The sequence below is a fragment of the Haliaeetus albicilla genome, chromosome 2, assembly GCF_947461875.1.
Source record: "Haliaeetus albicilla chromosome 2, bHalAlb1.1, whole genome shotgun sequence".
Classification (NCBI taxonomy): Eukaryota; Metazoa; Chordata; class Aves; order Accipitriformes; family Accipitridae; genus Haliaeetus; species Haliaeetus albicilla.
This window is the reverse complement of record NC_091484.1, coordinates 25,971,725-25,990,691: the sequence shown is the minus strand read 5'-3', so window position 1 is coordinate 25,990,691 and position 18,967 is coordinate 25,971,725. Positions and strand designations below refer to the sequence as shown.

General features: G+C 47.1%; 1 protein-coding gene across 5 annotated transcripts in view; it reads left to right on the top strand.

The window, feature by feature from the left end:
• The window catches only part of TMEM108 (transmembrane protein 108), a 172,823-nt gene extending 156,971 nt beyond the window's left edge, over positions 1 to 15,852 (top strand). For 4 of the 5 annotated variants that reach the window (XM_069811501.1, XM_069811518.1, XM_069811510.1 and 1 more), the window contains 3 exons: positions 3,947 to 5,059; positions 13,860 to 14,014; positions 15,497 to 15,852. In XM_069811501.1, coding sequence (XP_069667602.1) covers positions 3,947 to 5,059; positions 13,860 to 14,014; positions 15,497 to 15,619 — 1,391 coding nt within the window. In that variant the 3' untranslated portion in view covers positions 15,620 to 15,852. The remainder of the gene's footprint in view (positions 1 to 3,946; positions 5,060 to 13,859; positions 14,015 to 15,496) is intronic. The other variant, XM_069811527.1, reaches the window with a different exon arrangement.
• The last annotated feature ends 3,115 nt before the right edge of the window (positions 15,853 to 18,967 follow it).

The window sequence follows — 18,967 nt, the reverse complement described above, 5'->3', positions numbered from 1 at the left end:
ACACAGGACCACAGGATGACACAGTTAATGCCACAGAGATGTCAGGTCAATCAGCCTTCTCATTAGGGTTGAATGGTTTTAATGTAGTCATAAAATTAGACTCCAAAATGGGGAATTAGACACACATCATTTAAAAGTCCAACCAGTTTGACCCCTTCTGAGCATGAGCTCCTACACCTTAGAAATGGCCCCTTATGGAAAAACGTAATGGTGTGAACTGACCTGTGAACATTTAATTGATTATTATTATTTGCTATAATGTGCTTACATCAGTCTGTACTACCATTATGCCAGCAGATAGTAAGGACTGCCAGTCCTTACCCCAAAGGGCTCATGCCCTAAGTAAGATCAGTCGTAAAGAGTCTTAGACAGCCAAAACTGAAGGATTTTGGCAAAGAGCTGCAGGACTGTGCTTTGAACTGACCAAGAGCATCTGCTATGTACCATCTCACCTGGGATATCAAAACTTTGGCCATGACAACTTGACAGCAACCAGAAGGTTTCCTTTCAGTGGTAGTCTGATTGAGGGTAAGCTGAGGCCCTGGGGGACGATTGGCATCATACCCACCGTGGCCCTTTTCTCAGTGCTGGTGCATTTGTGGAGCAGAGACAGAGGTTGGGAAAAGAAGAAATTTGAAGGGGTTGGTTAAGTCCATTTCTGTGACAAATGCCTCCTGCGCCTTAGTAGAGAAATTCAGAATATCATTTTCCTAGGCTTAAGCCAAAGTTGCCAAACAGGGCAGTCTAGTATCAGGGACCTCAGTACGAGTCCCACTTTGTAAGATGTTGCATATTCTCAAGCAATAGAAAAGTAAGCGGGAGCTCTGGGCAATCAGATGACCGCAAATCCAGCCAGAGCATGCTTAGGCGATGATGCAGAACATCTGAAAATACTGATTCCAGCTTTACTTTTGCTTTCCAGTTGGCTGTTGGTCAATTATAAAGCCAATTAATTCTACTTAAAAGGGCCAGCAAAGCCCACTGTGAAGTCCTTATTATCAGCTGGTTCTCCCTAAATATACAGCACTGGCTATTTTTACAATGAGCTACTAAGCTGAATATTTTTTCAGTAGTTAGGGGCACAGATTAGCTCTGGTTGTCACTGAAGGAGTTACTGTGGTCCATTAACCAGTAAAAATAAATCCTAAGAAGCTGTAGCTTATGGGACTATGGTGACTCTGCAGGGGCTGTTAAAGGGAATCTAGCAGATGAGCAAAACCTGACTACCACAGCCTGAGACAGCCAAATGTCATGGGGGTTATTGTTTATTGTCAGATAAATTACTTCTGATGTAGTATTTATTTCCTTTGAATAATTATTCATACTTTACAAGCCACCTAAAGGTACTAGGTAAATGCATCTGGCTTCCCGTGCCTGATGTGGGGTGACCTGCTACCAGAACAGACTGCCCCAGAGAGATTATAAATCTTTATAGCAGCAAGCTTCTGATTTATCAGCATTTCAAGAAGTGGAGACGGATATTAGGTAGGTTTTTAGCCAGAGATCAGGGTTTCTAACCCCAGGGCACAATATGCAGAAAAGCTGACAACTTCCTTATTCCTTAAGAAATATCCTGGAGAAAAACATTAACCCAATAGAGATGTTTTTCTGCGCATGAGGTGTGAGAGAAAGTAATTACACAAAGAACATCCAAAAATTTTAGCAGGCATTGCAATCGTTATAATCTGGTATCTCATAGGATCTGCCAATGCACTTTATCTTGTGTGCTCAGAACAGCAGGCCTAAAGTTTCCTGAAACATTATCTCCACACACCAAATCCAAACTAAATCATCATCCTTTCCTCTTTGAATTTGTTCTGTGGCAGCAACTTGTCTTGGCATGAAATATTAGCCATATGGACGCTAGAATATCTGCTTTGACCTTGACCTCAGAGTAAGTGCTGCCAAAAATGTGAAGATAAGTCCTGCCTTTCATTTCCAAGAGTGATGCTCCACAAGTATGGCATGATCTGCTTTCCTGGTTGCATCTCACTGTAAGGAATATGTTTTTTCTTTGATTAGGTGTTCTGCTAAGAGCATATTGTCTGCGGCTGGCTAGGAACTGGGAAGCAGTACCCCAGAAGATGGTTTATTTGGCAGAGATAGTTATTTCAGAAATAAAAAAAAACCAGCTAATTTTAGCATCAGGCAGTGGAAAGTGCATTGCTTGTAATAGGCTCTTACTATGTTATCCAGTCAGTGTTTTCATCTTCTGGATACTCCACGAAGTAACAGGAGGCTGCTGGGGGCAAGAAGAGGTGAATTTTGTTGGTTGCAGAACTCTGCACTGTTCTGGTTCAGAAATTATTGTTAGTGATCAAAGTAGAGCATTTAGCTGGGTAAGAGTAATAGATGCTGCTCCTTTGGTGAGTTTTTGCTACACGTATTGCACTGCTTCCAAATGGGTGTGAATGATGCACAGGATTCAGAATAAACACATTTCGTGGCATTTGCATCTGCCCAATGTGCAGCAGAGCCCTAGCGCCCTGTGGTGGACACCTAATCAGAGACCTTCTTTCATTTTCCCAAGTCCCTGTCTTCCTTTTCTGCTGGTGCCCGTAACAGATATTCCCAAGTTGGGTAGAACTAAATGGCTTGACAATGCTCATGGAGAAAGCTGGCAAGCCTGGGAAGGGTGGAGAAGGGGGCAGGACGGTACTCCACAGTCTTGGCTGGAAGGCGATCATTACCCAGTTTGGAGTCCTGCGGCTTTGACGAACTTGTCTCCCTGATTAGTTAAGACTGTGACAACATTTTTCACCTTGACACTGCTGGCTGAAATTCACACTAGCACAGTGCTAATGGTGCCATCTGACGATGTGCAGCGGACGGTGCAAAATGGATTTATGCCGTGTGCTTCCTAGTGGGCAGAGATCCACATTACACTCAACACCTTCAACATATGGAAATGGTGACGTGTGATTGATGTGGTCCCTGCAGGTCACGCTAACTCACGGTGTATTAGCCCTGCATCCCGGGGAGGCTTATGCTACTGCAGCTGCCCACGTCCATTATCTGGACTAGGAATAAATGGAAGAACTGATATTCCCAGCGGTGTGAATCTGGCACCTCATGAAATGATGTGCACTACGGAGGGTGGCGGGAGGCAAATTTCACACAATTCAATCCCACAGCACATGCGAGCACAGAACAGGTTACAACCAAACATTTGTATATGGGTGCGAAGGGCAGTTGTGTTGGATTGAGTCAGTCCCCTAATAATCATACGGCTTTTTAAAATGGCTGTGATAGCTATGTTTTCTTGTTTATTTTTAACATTTGGAGATTTTCCACATCTCATACTCTAAAATAAGCGACTAGATTTTCTGAAGTTGCTAAGTAAAGGACAGCATATATCACCCAGGAAGCCCTCTCATCAGACACCCCTTCTTGACCTAATTTTCAGCAAGGGCTAAGCAGCTGCTCTCTCAAAAAACAGATTGCTTAAAGGCATCCAAGACTGGGGGCAGCCAAAATTTAGGATTTTGCAGCCAAAAGAATGAGTGGACTAAGGTTCCCCATAATGAGGCGGACATTCATCTGGAGGCCTCCTGGCGAAAACAAAAATGAAAACGTCTTTTGTTTCTACTCCTAAAGAGTAGGATGCTTTGTAGCTTCTGCAGGGAAATCACCTGCCTATGGCACTTTAAAGCACTCTCCTGAGTCCGTACTGCATCCTCCTCTCTCCCTTTGCCACAGAGATTCCCTGCAGCCTTCCCTTTCCCACCTCGCTGCTCCCACAGCCACGGGGCCACCACAGCCCCGGCAGGTTTTCCTTTCTCTTCCTACTTTCCCAGAGAAGCTGACAAAGTTGGATGCTAACTCTTCTGTCCTTCTGCAGAACATGGAAGGTATTCCTTCCTGCCAGATGCGCAAGCCGTGCCGTCCCCTGTCCGCTGGTCCCTCCCTGGTGTCTCACCCTCTCTCTGTGTTTTTTTTCCTCCAGGTGTTCTACTGATCTTGGCACTGACGGAAGAGCTGGTGTTTTCTGTTCAGGTACTGTCTCCCACTGTCTCCTCCTCTCAGGGCTTCCCGATGGACACTACCACTGTCACAGCCATGGGAACAACACCTCGCCACAAAGACCGCCACGTGGCAGAGCCCCTTCCCACCTCCGCTCGCACCGTTCCCCATCCCGTCAGCCTGGCGGAGAAAGCCCCTTCTGCCGGGCAGAAGCAAGCGAGCGGCCCTCGCGTCGGCGAAAAGGAAACGTATCATTTATACAACCAGAGTGCTTTGTACTCGGGACAGACTCGCCCCAAGGGGAAAATATTCCAGGTTTTCAAAGGCAACTTCACAGAGTCCTCAGAGCCTTACCTAAAGACAACCCTGCACTCTCCCTTCCCTACCCTGAGGAGCCCTTTCACAGACCACCCGTTTCAGTCCCAGACCGCAGCATCCAGCGATCCGAATGGCACAGGGCTGGCAAGAACTACACACTCAGACCCTTCTGCCCACCGCAACACCTCGGGAAGCCTTAGGGAAGCAGAGCGAGGGGACGGGGCCGAGCTAGTGGTGCAGGAGGCAGATTTTGCCACCACAACTGCTGGACCATCAACTGAACCTGAAGCGGTGTCGGTGCCTTTTAAACCCACCCGCTACGGCGTATGGGATATGCTGAGCAAAAACAACTCTTGGGTAACCTTGAATCTCAGTACAAATGTCCCTCTGTTTGCTGGCCCTGGATCTGCAACAGCAGCAGCGGGTCACTCGGTTCAGACCAGTTTCGATGTCAGCGTCTCCTCCCCGGCAGCGGGAGACCCCGAGGGACCCGCTCCAACGCAGCATGGCGCGGTGACTAATGCGACCTCGCTGGGCAGTGCTCTCTCCGCAGCACCTGCCACGAGGTTGTCCAGCTCCGTTTCCACAGCTGGCTCCACAGCCACTGGGAACTTCCTAAACAGACTGGTTCCTGCTGGCACCTGGAAACCCGGGGTGCAAGGAAACATCTCCCATGTCACCGAAGGGGACAAACCCCAGCACAGAGCAACCATCTGTCTCAGCAAGATGGACATTGCCTGGATCATTCTGGCTATCAGCGTACCTATATCCTCATGTTGTAAGTTAATTGCCGCTTTATTTTGCTTTCTCTTTCCTTAAAATTCAGATTTCGGCCCGTGATTCAAGAACCAGGTGGAGAGCTAACAGAGGCAGGGTGGCTTGAGATGGGTGAGAAGCAATCACTAGACAGAGATCACATTCTCTGACTAAAGTGCTTAGCTTCAAAATGCAGAGCTAAAATGTTTATACTCAAAGCGTACTTGTCCTGTTGCTATTAGAAATCACTTTTCTAAGTGATCACTAGTCTTTTGGGGCCCTCCATTTGAGGGCATAACACAGGGCTGAACATCTCTAGAAGGTGAAGCAGCTTTACTTCAAGGCGTTTAAGCTGGTGACCAAACATTGTACAAGTCTTTAATCTAGGAACTGCTATATGTTGCCCTGGAATTGGATTTAAAAAGCCCACTGCTAACTCAAGGGATTAATGACACTTGTAATGACTAATACCTTAGGAAACAACAGTTTTCCAGCACAATAAAATATTTCATTGCAGGCAGTTTGTGAACTATCGGATTTTAAAGTCTTATAACCAAAGTGCTGGTTTCCTCTATTTTAATTCCAACTTTGCAGCTGCCGAGGGAGCAGGAAGAGTTTGAAATCCTGGCCTTTGGACACTGGGAGTCAGCCACCTGCAGGACCAGGGCAGGCCAGGTTCCCAGCGCTGGCTTAGGGTCTTGCCATTTGACTCAGTTACAAAAAACACATGAGAAATTATGAGAAAGCTTGTGAGTGGATACCAGGGTGTCCCCTGCTTAGCTGGGTTATATCAGCAAGGTGGGACAACGTATTCTCTGGGGTTTCACTGTTGGGGGGTGTGATTATGCTGATCTGTCTGAAGTGAAACAAACCCAAACATTTCCCAGCCTTTGCTGTCTGAGGAAGCATAAAAGGGTAGCAGCCAACAATATTGAGTATTATAGCTGTTATTTACAGCTACGAGCTATACTGAGGACAAGGCTAGATGAGCTGACCGGGCCAGTCTCGCACACAGCTTACTCCTGCCCAAAAGGACAGTTCTGCCCTCTCTGAGGCGCAGCCCCCTCCCTTATCCTGCCCCTCTCCTTCTGCCTGGGCCTGACCTGACACCTCCCCGAGACACTTTCAGATTGCTAAAGTAGCCAAAAAATACTCACTTTGCTCGTTGGTACTTTCTGTCCACCCAGCAAACTGAACCAGGCCCCTGCAGGGTCAGATGAGCACGAGGCCTGGAGCGGATGAGGCTGCAGGAATTCACACCGGGAGAGGGAGCAGCACTAAACCTTTCAGCAGCTGCAAATTATTGCATTGGCTCAGCACAGCCTTTAGACTTGTACCTCTGGGACCATCGGTTCTTCTGTTGCCAATGTTGTGGTTAAAACCACAAGTGAGAACAAAACTTAAACCTAAAAGATGGACAATCAAAATAAAGAGAAACCAAAGCAGAAGTGTACGTACATACTTCTGCGAGAGGTGGGATATAGCAAGGACATGATGAGAAGCAGCAATATTTGATGAGCAGTGCTTTGTCTATCAATCAATAGAAATAGACGATCAGATAAATTCTTCCAAGCGTTATGTTTTGGGCCGATACTCAGAAAGCAAGCTGATCTGGATAGAAAGTGTCCAAATACAAAACACAGAATATAATACCATACAACACAGGAAGCACAACCAGTGTGTAAACTGGTGTATGTCTCTGCCTGCAGTGTGCCATATATGAGCTAATAACTAATGATAGTTGTTACTATTATTAATAATAATATGAAGAGTCTGTTGGCAGAACGTAGAACCCACTATTCATTTAATAGGGGTGTTTAAATTTTTCTTCTTAGCATGTGCCATAACAGTATGTGTTCGTACGACTGTGCCTATTCTGTTTCTCGTATTTGTAAGCTACATTTTTTAAAAAGGCAAATGTTATTTTGAGAATTATCTATACCAGCTGTAATACCACTGAGTGTTTAAATGATTCAAATATTTAAGTCCTGCTTTCAGGTCCAGATTTCTGAGGATGGTCTTCAGTGGGACTCTCCTTTTAAAATCTGGGGATCTTCAGATGTATTTGAGAGTTGAAGTGAATGCTAGGCAGGCATTTAAATAGGATTTTTTTTTTTTTTTTTTTGATCTGGCTGAAGTGCCTAGGGAATTGCTTTCCTCCAGAATTTATGCCGTTTAAACTACGCCATATTAGTGCTGTTGTACAGGCATAGGTTATTCCTAGAGGAGAAGAAAAACAAGTTATAACAACCTAAAGCACTTTTACCCTGATGCACATGTATCAGTGGTGGCTGCTCTCTGTGCTGCACACCGGAGGGGCACTTCATTTCCTGACCCTCGGGCATCCGTGTGTCTTCAGGCGCCGGTGTGCGGTGTGGGATGTACGGTGTGGGCTGTAGGGTGTGCGGTGTGGGCTGTAGGGTGTGCGGTGTGCGAAGGGGACTGTCGCCACCTCCCGGGCACAGGCGCCTGCAGCTGAGGACAGGAGGCCCCACACTGGCATTTGCTCGTCACTTCTGGTCTAGAGGAGGCTGATGCTAAGAGACGGATGAAGAGTATGGCGGTTTGGATTTCATTTCCACTTCAAGGAGAGAAAATGCTTTCAGTGAGAGGCTCTCACAGTTGTTGTGGGTGTGGACTGAGAAAATACTGTGCTGCTCCTGCTTTGGGATGCTGAAAGGCGGAGATATCTCAGATATCGAGACTCAGCCCCATGCTCTTAAATATCTGAGCTGCCTTAGGAGGGAACAAGCCACGGAGAAAGTCACTGAGGATTCCTATCATGGGAGGTGATTGCTGCCCCCGAGCTGCGGGCTGGCGGCTCTGTGCTCAGGCTGGCACCTTCAGGGCTGGTGGCCAGACCCACCGAGGGGCACAGCAAGCCCTGAGCTACTGCTGAGACACCTGTGAGAAAGGCTGAGGCCCTGCACCAGGGGCAGAGGCAGCCCCGAGGCAGGGAAGTTACCAACACACCCCAGAAAGAAGTGGAAGGAGGTGAGGAGAGGCAACCGGAGCCTGTGGATGCTTGCAGAGCCGCAGGAATCTAATTAACTCCCCTCCCTTCTCCTGCTGATGAGGAGTGCCCCCGAGCCAGCTCGCTGACCTCCGGGCTGTTTCCAGAGCCCTTGCAGAGGCGCGCGGTGGCCAGCACATCCCTCCTCTGCCGGGAGCCCTTGTGCCTTTCCCTGGGCTCCCTCCCCTGCGCGAGGGGCGGCGAGGAGGCTGGAAAAGCCTGTCTTCCCAGGGGCCTTCTGGGCACGGCTTGTGCTGCCCAAAATCCTCGGAAGGGAAAACGCACCACAGTGCTGCAGAGACACGACTGTCCCTCTCCGACGCGAGGCCCCACGCGCTGCTCGCAGTCACACCTTTTATTGACAGGCACCTGTTAAACGAAAACCTGTGGGCATTCTAACTTCCATAGCAGGGGAGGTGACCCTGCTAGAGAGTGACCACAGGAGCCCTTGGCTCCTCGTCCCCACTGGAAGAAGTGCCCGGGACGTTGCCCTTCTCGCAGAGGAAAGACCCTGACGGGGCTCCTCGCTGGCCCGTCCCTGCCGTGGGGATTTGCAGCCAAGAGCAGGAAGCAGCAGAGGGTTTGTTCAGCATCACTGTGCCCTGGCAGCTGAGCCCCACCGAGGACCGGCAGGTCCCGCCGGCCGTGCTGGTGGCACGGCTCGGTGGCTATAGCACTAGCCTGAAGACCTGGGCCTCGGGAGCTCGCCTGCTGAAATAAGGGATGGGATTTAGCTCCCCGTCCTTACAGTACGTATTTCTTTAAGGATGCATAGGTTTCTGCGTCCCACTGAAATCCCTTAAAAAGCTAGCCAGAAAAGTAATGCTTTCAATAGGAATGCGTAAGCCACGTCTGCTGCATGAACCTGGGGAAATCATTTCACCTTTTGGTACCTCAGTTTCGTGGTATAAATAACGGGGCTAATGTTGCTAACACCATTCGAGGGCTGCAAAAATGACGGATTCTGTATCATTGCATTCCCAGAAAAGCAAAGTCATATATAACACTGATATCAGTATTTTCTGCATGTCACAGTTTGAGTTGTTTTTGCAGTGTCCTTCAGGCAGCCTTGAACATTTTTGTGCACGTGCATTTGTACGTGTGTGGGTGCCTGTCTCTGCAATGCAGAACAAGACACAATATGAACTCATTTTAAAACCCACCGTCCTGGTCCTTGGGCTCCCAGTACTTACATCTCTGTAATTACAGAATGACACGATAAACCACTGAAGAACAGAAACTTGCAAATCAGATGCGCAGAAGTCAATTCATTCAGTCAGTTCTGCTGACATGGGAAAACGCGAGAGGAAGGCTGAGCCTCCGAACGCGGGCATCAGCAGAACTCAAAGAATATATGAAGAATTGCCTTGGACCTAACCCCACTTAGCTCACATTTCATGCACTGGGACGCATTCCAAAATTATCATTTCGCCCACTTTCTCCATCGCAAAACCTATGAACATTTGCTTCCCGGTCTGAAGTGAGAGAGATCGTAAGCCCTGAGTCTAATCCTCAGGTGTGAGTGCAGGCTGAGCTGGAGGAGAGCCTCCCATCTCCAGATGTAAGCAGCTGTGGTCAGTAACCAAACCTATCGTGATACCTGTATTACAGCTAAGGCCGTACTACTATAGATGGCCACAGCAGATGAGGGAAATTGAAAGAAATACAGAAAAACCACTATTTTAGTCATTGAGGCAAGGGTTCTGCAGAAACTTAGTTTATATTATGATCTGCAGGCACAGGGAGAAGTAAATTAACATCCTTCGGTCTGAGTATCTCCTGACTTTTAAGTGCGTGCAACATTCAGGTCTGTTAACATTGTGTTTTATGTGGGAGCTGGAGAATGAGGGAAGGGGGTATGCAGCTATATAAGATTGGTAAAATATTTAAGTGAGTTAAAAGGAAAGACAGAAGACTATCAGGAAACTGCAGGGAGTCGGTATGATCTCATTACACTGCGTTTATAAGGCCGGTATTGGATATGGTGTGTAATCCTGGTGGTTTATGTTTTAAAAAAAAGATTGGAAGATTAGAAAAGAGCCATGCGAATGATTTAAGAGCTGAGAAATGCAACATAACTCCACTTGTGTCATCATGTAGTCCAAGAAGAGGCTGAAGCCCACATATATGGGGGACATTTCTGATAGCATAGTGGACGCTTTTAATAAAAAAGGCAAAAGGAGATTGAGGAAGTGGTGGATAAAGCTGGAGGTTATTTAGACAATAAGGGGTGGGTATTTTCATGTGAGATGTGCTGTACCTTAAACACAGCTTATGGTTAAGTTAACAGATGGAAGTCTCCTGGTGTCCGGGTGTTGAGCAGGTGAGCTGTACATGTTCCCACCAGCCTAGAAACCTATAAATCTGTGAGAATCTAATTTCTCCTGTTTGTGGGATGTATTATGTCCTGTTTCTTGGGCAGGGGGACAGATAATGCAGATGTAATTTGCCTTAGGGCCAGAGAGAGAGGCCAATGTCAGAGCCCGAGCTCGTCAGCAGCAGCTCTTAGCCCCTGAACGTGCAGGTTGACTTTTCTCCCTCCAGACTAGCAGCACGTCAAAGGGTAAGGGTTAGAAATGCTTCTGAACTCCCTGCACCTCCAGTGTCCACAAAATTGCAGAGACCCCTGGTATTTCCTAACTTGTGTCGTCACCTCTGTGCGGGGAGCTTCAGGCTGACACGGGGACAACACTGAAGTGTCCCTCTCATGGCACTCACTATTGACTTTAATGTGGAGCAGGCAAAAGGAAAAGTCAGTTCAGCTTTTCTGACTCCCAGAAAGCATCCAGGTGAGTGCTTGAAAAACAGAGAAAAGTTAGTCCTTTTTCTGCCCAGAGGGTTGGCCAGCTCTGAAACAGAGGTGGTACATGGCAGCACTGAACAGCAACGGTTTCTTGTCCTTACAAGGACATCACACAATATACCAGGAAAGGTAAGCAGTGTATTGCAGCTACTGTTGTTGTTATTATTGCCATTTCCTCCTTCCAAACCACCTCTGCCCTCTATGTGTTTCACACACTTAATATGTCTTCGCTGGCCATTGGAATTGTCTGTCTGGAAAGAGTTTTTTCTGTAATACACATAATTCTAATCATGGGAGCAAATAGGTATCTAAGAATATCAGTAAAGCTGTACCCTGTTCCTAGTATTGTTCGGGAAGTGAGCGGTCCTGTATTAGCTACATTAATTTCACTAAAGTATGCCCCAGAAGGGTAGTTAATACGAGATGAAGAGGGAATAGCCCCATTCCAACCCTGCTGTCCTCTCTCTCCCTCTTAAAACAGGTCTCCTCTACTTTGAATTGGGGCAACTTAGGTAGACAGCCTTCTGCTAAAGTATGTTATATTCCAGGAAGCTCAGGAACCTGTTTTCCACGGTCTTCCATCCAGTTGCTTGTGTGTGCACTAAGGTTGGAGGCCAGGAGTGTAATTAAGGGAGAAAGCATTATTGCTCTGCAGCAACCATATCAGCACATGGCAAGGCCATTTCCTGCTGGAAGAAGCAGACATCTCTCTTAACTCAGTATCACTGGCTTTCAGCCCCCCAAACCCAAATCCGATCCTTCTCTGTCAGCAGCCACAACATTTTATAAGCCATAAAACCTCAGGCTTTCAAAATATGTGCACAGCGATAGAGTTAGCTTTACTGGGGCTCTTATATCCTCAGGCACCTTCAAAAACTCTCTGTGCCTTAGGGAGCACTTGTTGCTGGACTACCGAAAAGCTCCAAGGTCTGTTGGCTCTCACTAGCCGTGGGGAGGAGGAAATGTAGGTCCTGCTTCACTTCCTAATCTTAAGGAGGCTGCAGGCTGGGCTGGGACACGGAGAGGGTAGCAGCGGAGTAGGGAGCAAAGATGCAGCCCTTCAGGAGGACGGGCATTTCCCCAGGAAGGGAGAGCAGTTCTGGTGGCCCCCGCAGGTTGGGGGGGTGCACCCTGCAGGACGCAGCAGCAGGAGTCAGGCTGTCAGCAAATTAAGTTCTCGGTGATTGAAAGACTGAAGCAAAATGAGTCAAAGGTAATAGTAAGTTCAATGATGACCTGCTTTTCTGAAACATGCGGGAACAGCGTGGGAGATTTTTCCATTAGTTTCGGAAGAAGATTTATAGCAATAAGCTCACCTTTCACTTTGAATGAGACATAAACTGCCTGAACTCAAAGCCGTTAATTTTTTTTTTCTTAGTATCTTATTCTTTTGTTTTAAATAGAGCTCTAGCCTTCCACTTTTGTATTGCCATTTTGTGAGAGTAGATGGGATAGGGAATTAGACCCATGGCATATGGGTAGCTGCAATGTTTGTCAAAACATACAAAGCAGCTTTGACCTCTCTGCAGTCTTTTCTTTCCTCTGGGCTATAATTCTAATAAATAATTTTGGCTGTAGCTGAGAAAAAAATATATTTTTCTGCTTCATGAATATTTTCTCTCTTCTTTTCTATCATGAGGGGTTTAGAAATAATGGAGTGAATTTACAACAGAGCATTCCCTATTTCACAGGTACAAATCAAAGTAAGTACATGTCCAGCTAGCTGTCTGAATAAATCGGGTAGATTACAAGCACCACTGGTCAATTAATTCCACAGGTGTAAGATAAGCACACAGAGCTTATGCGTTCCTCCTCTGAAGAAACCCTTGTATGCGCCTTGGGTTCTGCCTGAGCAAGGACCAGTGGGAGCAGTAAGTTTGTTACTCTGGGTTTGCCTGGCTTTCGTAAAATTTCCAAGATTACCCATCTGAATTGCAACAGAGATGACTAAACCAAAAGCGATTCCAGAAAATAGCCCGCCCGCTGGGGGAGCGTTATCCTGGCATCGCTGTGGTCAGGGGGGTGCCTGCGGCGTGAGACCGGACAGACAATTGTACCAACAAGCTTCACTTGCTGGTCCCTTCCTCTTGCCGATCTGCTCTACTTTAAGCTGAAATATTTCAGACTGCAGCAGCTTAAGCGTGCTCCGCAGATAAGAAAAAAAAGCCAGGCTCAGACACCACCAATGCTGAGGCAAGGGTGGGGAACGGATTGCGCTTATCAGTAGATCCCACATCCTGATACAGCTGATGGAGACAGGCAGGAGAGCCCCAGCTCTGGGGTTTGTGCTACCCTGGAAGCTTAAGCTACGCAAGACAGGGGCCGGAGGAGATCTCCATGCCACCTCACCGCTGTCTCATTCTGCTCAGGAGCCCATCTGTTCCCCTTGCTGGTCACTGATGTTTTGGGGCATGGCCACAAAGTACCCAAATCCAAGTGATGAATGTGAGGTGACAGGGGCAGGGATCAGTGGCACTTCAGGGCAGAAGCTTTTGGTATTGAAGTCGTGCAACTACATGCATTTCTGAATTTGGTATTTGAGCCTAGGGCAGGTGTCTCTCACTACTCATTTGTTAATGTGCTCACCGCTGCAGCGTCTGAACACGCTGGAAGCAGAAAAGATCTGCGCAGAGGCATCCTTCGCAGTCCCTGGGGAGTGCCCTCTGTCTGAGAGGGTCTATAAATCCCCCCTTAGGTATTAAAATCCCATCAGTTACAACACCAAGGCTTTTCATTAGCCAGGCAGCCACATCTTGAAGATTATAAACTTGCATCAAAAAGAAAGTAAAAACTGCATATTCTGCCAAGGCCAAAGCCTCATCTGCTTGGCCCAGATTGACTTAATTGTGTGGGGTTTGTTAGGAGAGAGCTAGATCTGACTGAGAGTGAATCGTCTGAATGAAGGTCAGCAGCCCTCTCCTTAAGTAACGTAAAAAAATTTCCATGGTACTGATGAGTCCTTATTGAAAGGAAATAACCAAATTTTTGATGTGTTTCTATTGACAGCAGTTCTGCTGACAGTCTGCTGCATGAGGAGGAAGAAGAAGACATCTAATCCAGAAAACAACCTGAGCTATTGGAATAATGCTATTACCATGGACTACTTCAACAGGCATGCTGTAGAGTTACCGAGGGAGATCCAGTCCCTGGAGACTTCAGAGGTACCTCACTTGCAGAACTAGTGTCTGAAAACTGTAACTGAAGCTGTGCTGGGAGAAGGGGAGAGGAAGTCATATTAGTTAAACCTTGAAATCCCTGTGCACATTCAGGGAAACAGCTTTTTGAGAAGGAGTCACCCCTACACATGTATAAGTTGGGATAAACATGTCAGCAAAACCGGATTGCCATCCTATTCTCAGCCATTGCAGATATGTTCCATATTGCTGTGTGGCCACAGGAGTTAGCCGCCTCTAGGTGAACTTGCTCCTGGGTTTCTCTTCCTTTTGAGCATACGGCCAATGTGTAACCATACCATGACTGCTTAGGAGAGCTCTTTGGGCTGGCTTGTTACTGACGGTGGGTCCTTCTAATCTGTCCGTTGTGCGTGTCGCACACAGCATCAGATAAGGGGGGGGGGGGGGGGTAGCGGGAGTTAATAATGCAAAGAAATTCTGTGCATTTATGTCTTGGGAGCCACCTATAGCTTCTCAAATACCAGTTCTGGGGGTGAGTGTTCCCAGTATATAAGCAATCAAAACATTAATATATGAGAGTGTGTAGTGATGGTTGGCAGACTCATCAGCCTTTACTTAAGGGATCTGACTGGTTCCATGGGATTATTCATATATGGGCAGGTGATCCTACTGATAGAAATGTATTCCCTGGCCTCAGAGATAGAGAAGAACAATTTAGTTTAGTTCAAAGGTGTTTAAAACCTAGAAGTGGTGGAGAGTTTGGGTTTATGCTAAAGTGGTTTTCCACTCCACTAGCTGACTAACTCATCTCATTAAATAAAAAAAGAAGTGTTTAGAAAGGAACCTCTGAGATGTGATTAGACAAGCACTCATAGTTGCTTCCTTAACCCCACTTTGTTGGCAATCAGGTTGCTCAAGCTAAGGCAGGACCTAGTCTAGACTTACCAAGAATTGAATGCTAGGCCTATTCACATCTAGGATGGTCTCCAAAAGCTGTTATCTGAGTCATTTTAAACCTGATCAGAACATGACTGAACTGGGGCATGCTCAGGTAGCTTGGAACCATGTATGTGGTTTTCTGACCTTAAAAAGCAGCTGAAAATGCATCTTTGAGGAGTCAAGCCCAGCTGATAGACAGAAGACTGTTGCAATGCATCATGGAAGTGGGGAAAAAAAAAAAAAAGTGAAACCTCAAATTCTGCTAAGGGACCTGAAGTTTGGTGCATCTGACTTCTGGGTCCCCAGACTGGGAAGGAATCAGCCTCACTGCCAGAGGAGCTCTTCACTCACAGCTTCTACTGCCTGAAGAAAGGTAAAACCAGCTCACTGAACTTAGCTCATCGGTAGCCAGAGTCCCCCAAATTCAGGCACTTTTGGAGGATTGGGAGAAACGATAAAAATAGCAGTCCATTCCTCACATGCATTTGCAGAGGGCAGCGAAGTGCCCTGGGTGCTCATGGAGGGTGAGGGGTGTGAAGTGCTCACCCTGCTTCTCTGTCTTTCTCCTAGGATCACCTCTCCGAGCCGCGCTCCCCCGCCAACGGCGACTACCGCGACAGCGGGATGGTCCTCGTGAACCCCTTCTGTCAAGAAACGCTATTTGTAGGGCACGAGCAAGTCTCTGAAATATGACCCCACAGCTGCCCCCGTATTGCAGTTTCATCTCTACTGTCTCCAAATTACAAATATATATATATATTATAAATATAACCTTTGTGTAACCCTGAATTACAAGAAATGTTTTCAGCTTTTCTTTTCTCCCTCAGAATTGTCAGCCCCTTTTTTTATAAGTGTGGTAAAACTTTACAGAACAAACTGTGGCTTTATAAAATAAAAGTATTTCTAAGCAAAACACCTGTCAGATGGACTGGTTTCCTCACTGTCATTTACAATCTGCTGCCAGATATACTTGGTCTGGAAGAATGTTGGGTAAGGCTGATTTGGGGGCAGGTAGCCTGTGTTGAGTACAGCATCCTGCATCCTACATGACATCAGCCTGGCCATGAGCATTCCTGCTCGGTGACCGTCCCTTCTCCTGCTGTGAAATGACTTTGGTCACTCCTTTCCTTTAGACTGCCAAGCTGGAATATAAATCAGACAGGACCAGCTCGGTTGCCAGAAGCAGTCCCTACGGCTCGTGTGCCAGCCTTGTATCGTCTGCACGACTCCAGCTCGGCAGAGCAGAGGGACTGGGATACAGTGGGATGATAAACAAACCTCATGCACCGGTGGGATCCAAGGGCCGCGCAAGATATAGATAAACCCAATGGGGTAGTAATGTTGCCCTATGACTTTTTTATGTGACCTTCTTCAGACTTCAGCAGGAGAGCCAAGTTCCAGTTTGAGCTCTAAAACTGTTCTACGTGAGCAAGGACAAGAATGACTTTTTTTCCTGCATAAATGTCCTAACCACAGTACATGCTGGACTCACAGCTGCTCCGCTCTGGCCCAGTGACTCGTGGATTATTTCCTGCAGAGCAAACAGCCTCAAAAAAAGACATGTAGTGTCCCCTTCAACAGAACAGAAACCTCCTTTGAATTTATCAGAAATCTTGAAATCTGGTGACTAGGGACTCCCACCAATTCAGTGCTGTAGCTTTGACCACATTTCCACTTCCCCACTGTTTTATTTATCTTGTGTGCTGAGACTGCTAGTGCCACAGAATCAAGTTTCCTCATATCCCCCTCTCCTCTCTGAGACTTTCCTTCCCCCCCCTTAGGAATGAAAACGCAGTGTTTCAGAGCAAAATGGCATTTCAGTCCTACCCAGTTAAGCACTAGATTGCAGGCTGTAATAGTGTTAGGGGAATAGTAGGGTTGAGCAAAGCTTAAATGATGGATTAAAAAATAGGTTGTTACAAGGAGAGGCTAACATGGAACATGGAATGACTTTGCCTAAATCGATGCTCTCTCTTTGAGTAACCCAGAACTGTTACCGTGGGACCAATTTTCAGGTTTGCTTCTCAAATTGCCTTTTTTGTATCGTTCGGCAAGTGAAATGGTCTCTGTCCTTTGAGGTCTTGGCCGTCCTCTCCCTGCCTCTGGCCATCAGTCCCTGTACATTACTTTCTACCTTCACTCCTGACTTCATGGGGAGCAGGCTGTGAGGCAGCAGGGACTTTACCCCCTGCTCCAGCTGGCTGCTCTGTTCCACTGGCCACTCAGGTTTATCGCTTGGTTGTGTGGAAGGGAAGCTCAGGCAGGACAGGGTTAGCGTAGCATCATTAACCATACGCCTTGTTCAAGGTGAACCACGGCTGGTACCAGAAAAGGGAATTATAGCAGTGGCACATCTGGTCCAGCTGTTCCCACCTGCCAGCAGTGTCCCAGTGGCTGCGGTTAGCCAGAGCAACCTGACAACTTTACTAAATGATGGCTGGAATCAGACCAAGACGTGAGGCATTGTCGCCCGTCCTTTCTCCCTGTCCCACATGTGCACTTCTGCTGTGCCGAGGCACAAACCTGAACGCAGGCTACAGGCTTCCTAAAATTAGAAAACTGAAATGTTATAGGGGCTCTTCTAGATACTTGATTTTCTGCTCAGAATCGGAGAGTCATGCACCGCCTCCCTGCGAGGTGACTGCGGCAGGCAGGAAGACATGGCTGTGCATGGACATGGATGGACACTTTGGGAATATATCTTTTCACCATGGGATAAACGCTACGCAATATGATATCTGCAATCCTCATGATCAAACAATAAATGGCCTCCTGGAAATCACTTGTTGATTGTAGAGTAAAAACTTTCTGAGCGTCTTGCCAAGAGCGAAAGCAATCCCCTGAGGACCTTCATCTTCTGTTTCAACAGGGAGGTGGAAAGGGAGAACGAGGTTACAGAGAACTAAATTCAGTTCTTTGCAAAAAAAGTCTGTATTTTTACATTTGTTTTCTGTGTGAGGTATTGCTTTTGCAAGGCAGATTTTTTTTTTTTATTTGACACAGGGCAAATACACTGAAAATGTTATGTAAGAAATACTGGAGGATTCCTCTCATTTAGCCAGCACAGTTTGCTTGGTAATCTAAATGCAGAATGCCTAGAAACTAGCCAAAAATATTTGCAAAGCTGTGAGATGCTGCACTGTTACCAGGCTTCACACAACTGGGAAATGGCCACCTGACCGTAGGCAGTCTCACAGCTCTCAAACTTAAAAAACAAGCGAAACAAACTCCAGCCGCAAACCCAGCAAGCCAGGATTAGGCACTCGTGGAAGACAGGGATTTCTGATTGTATTCCATCTCGCCAAAGACTCACCGCCGCCCCTGTACAAACCTACACCACATTAGGGCAATGCCCAACATCAGCACATTACAGGCATGCCTACAAAGATGCGCACACGGTACTCCTACACTGGAACAAGTCTGGCACCCTGGCTGTGAAGCATCCCTATGTGTAGGTAGGATAAACTATACCTAACATCATATAGTGACATATCCTGCTGTACCACACACGTACCTATAAACCTACCTACCTTACGTACCTATAAACTACCCACCTGATTTCTAGTTGCTAAAGATAAGTGACACAAAAAGAAGAGCAGGGGAACCCCCCCCCCCAGCCTCCCCTGCAGTAAGTCTCAGGGATTGTTCCATCCTTTTCTTTTGGTTCACAGTTGTCTCACTTCGTCGCCAAAGTGAAATGGGCCCTTGTTGAACAGACCGAGTGCAGTTGATGATAACGTGACGTTAAACCGACTGAGCAGGGGTAGACGTGAGGGTGCCTGTCCCTGGTTAAAATCTGCTGGGTTTGGGGCAACGTGCCTTGGCCGGAAGGTGAAGCCAAAGTGCAGAGAAATCCAGAAGCTGCAGGAGGGCCGAGGGAGCGTTCGAGGCTGTGCGGCAGAGAAAGGCTGGCTCGGCTTGGCTCGGCCGTGGCCCTGCTGGCTCCTCCGAAGTTTGGGCTTTGCTAACTTTAGGTAACGTCTTGCTGCAGCAGACTCTGCCTGGAGCAAGCACGGGTGTGAGCGGCCAATGTATTTGTAA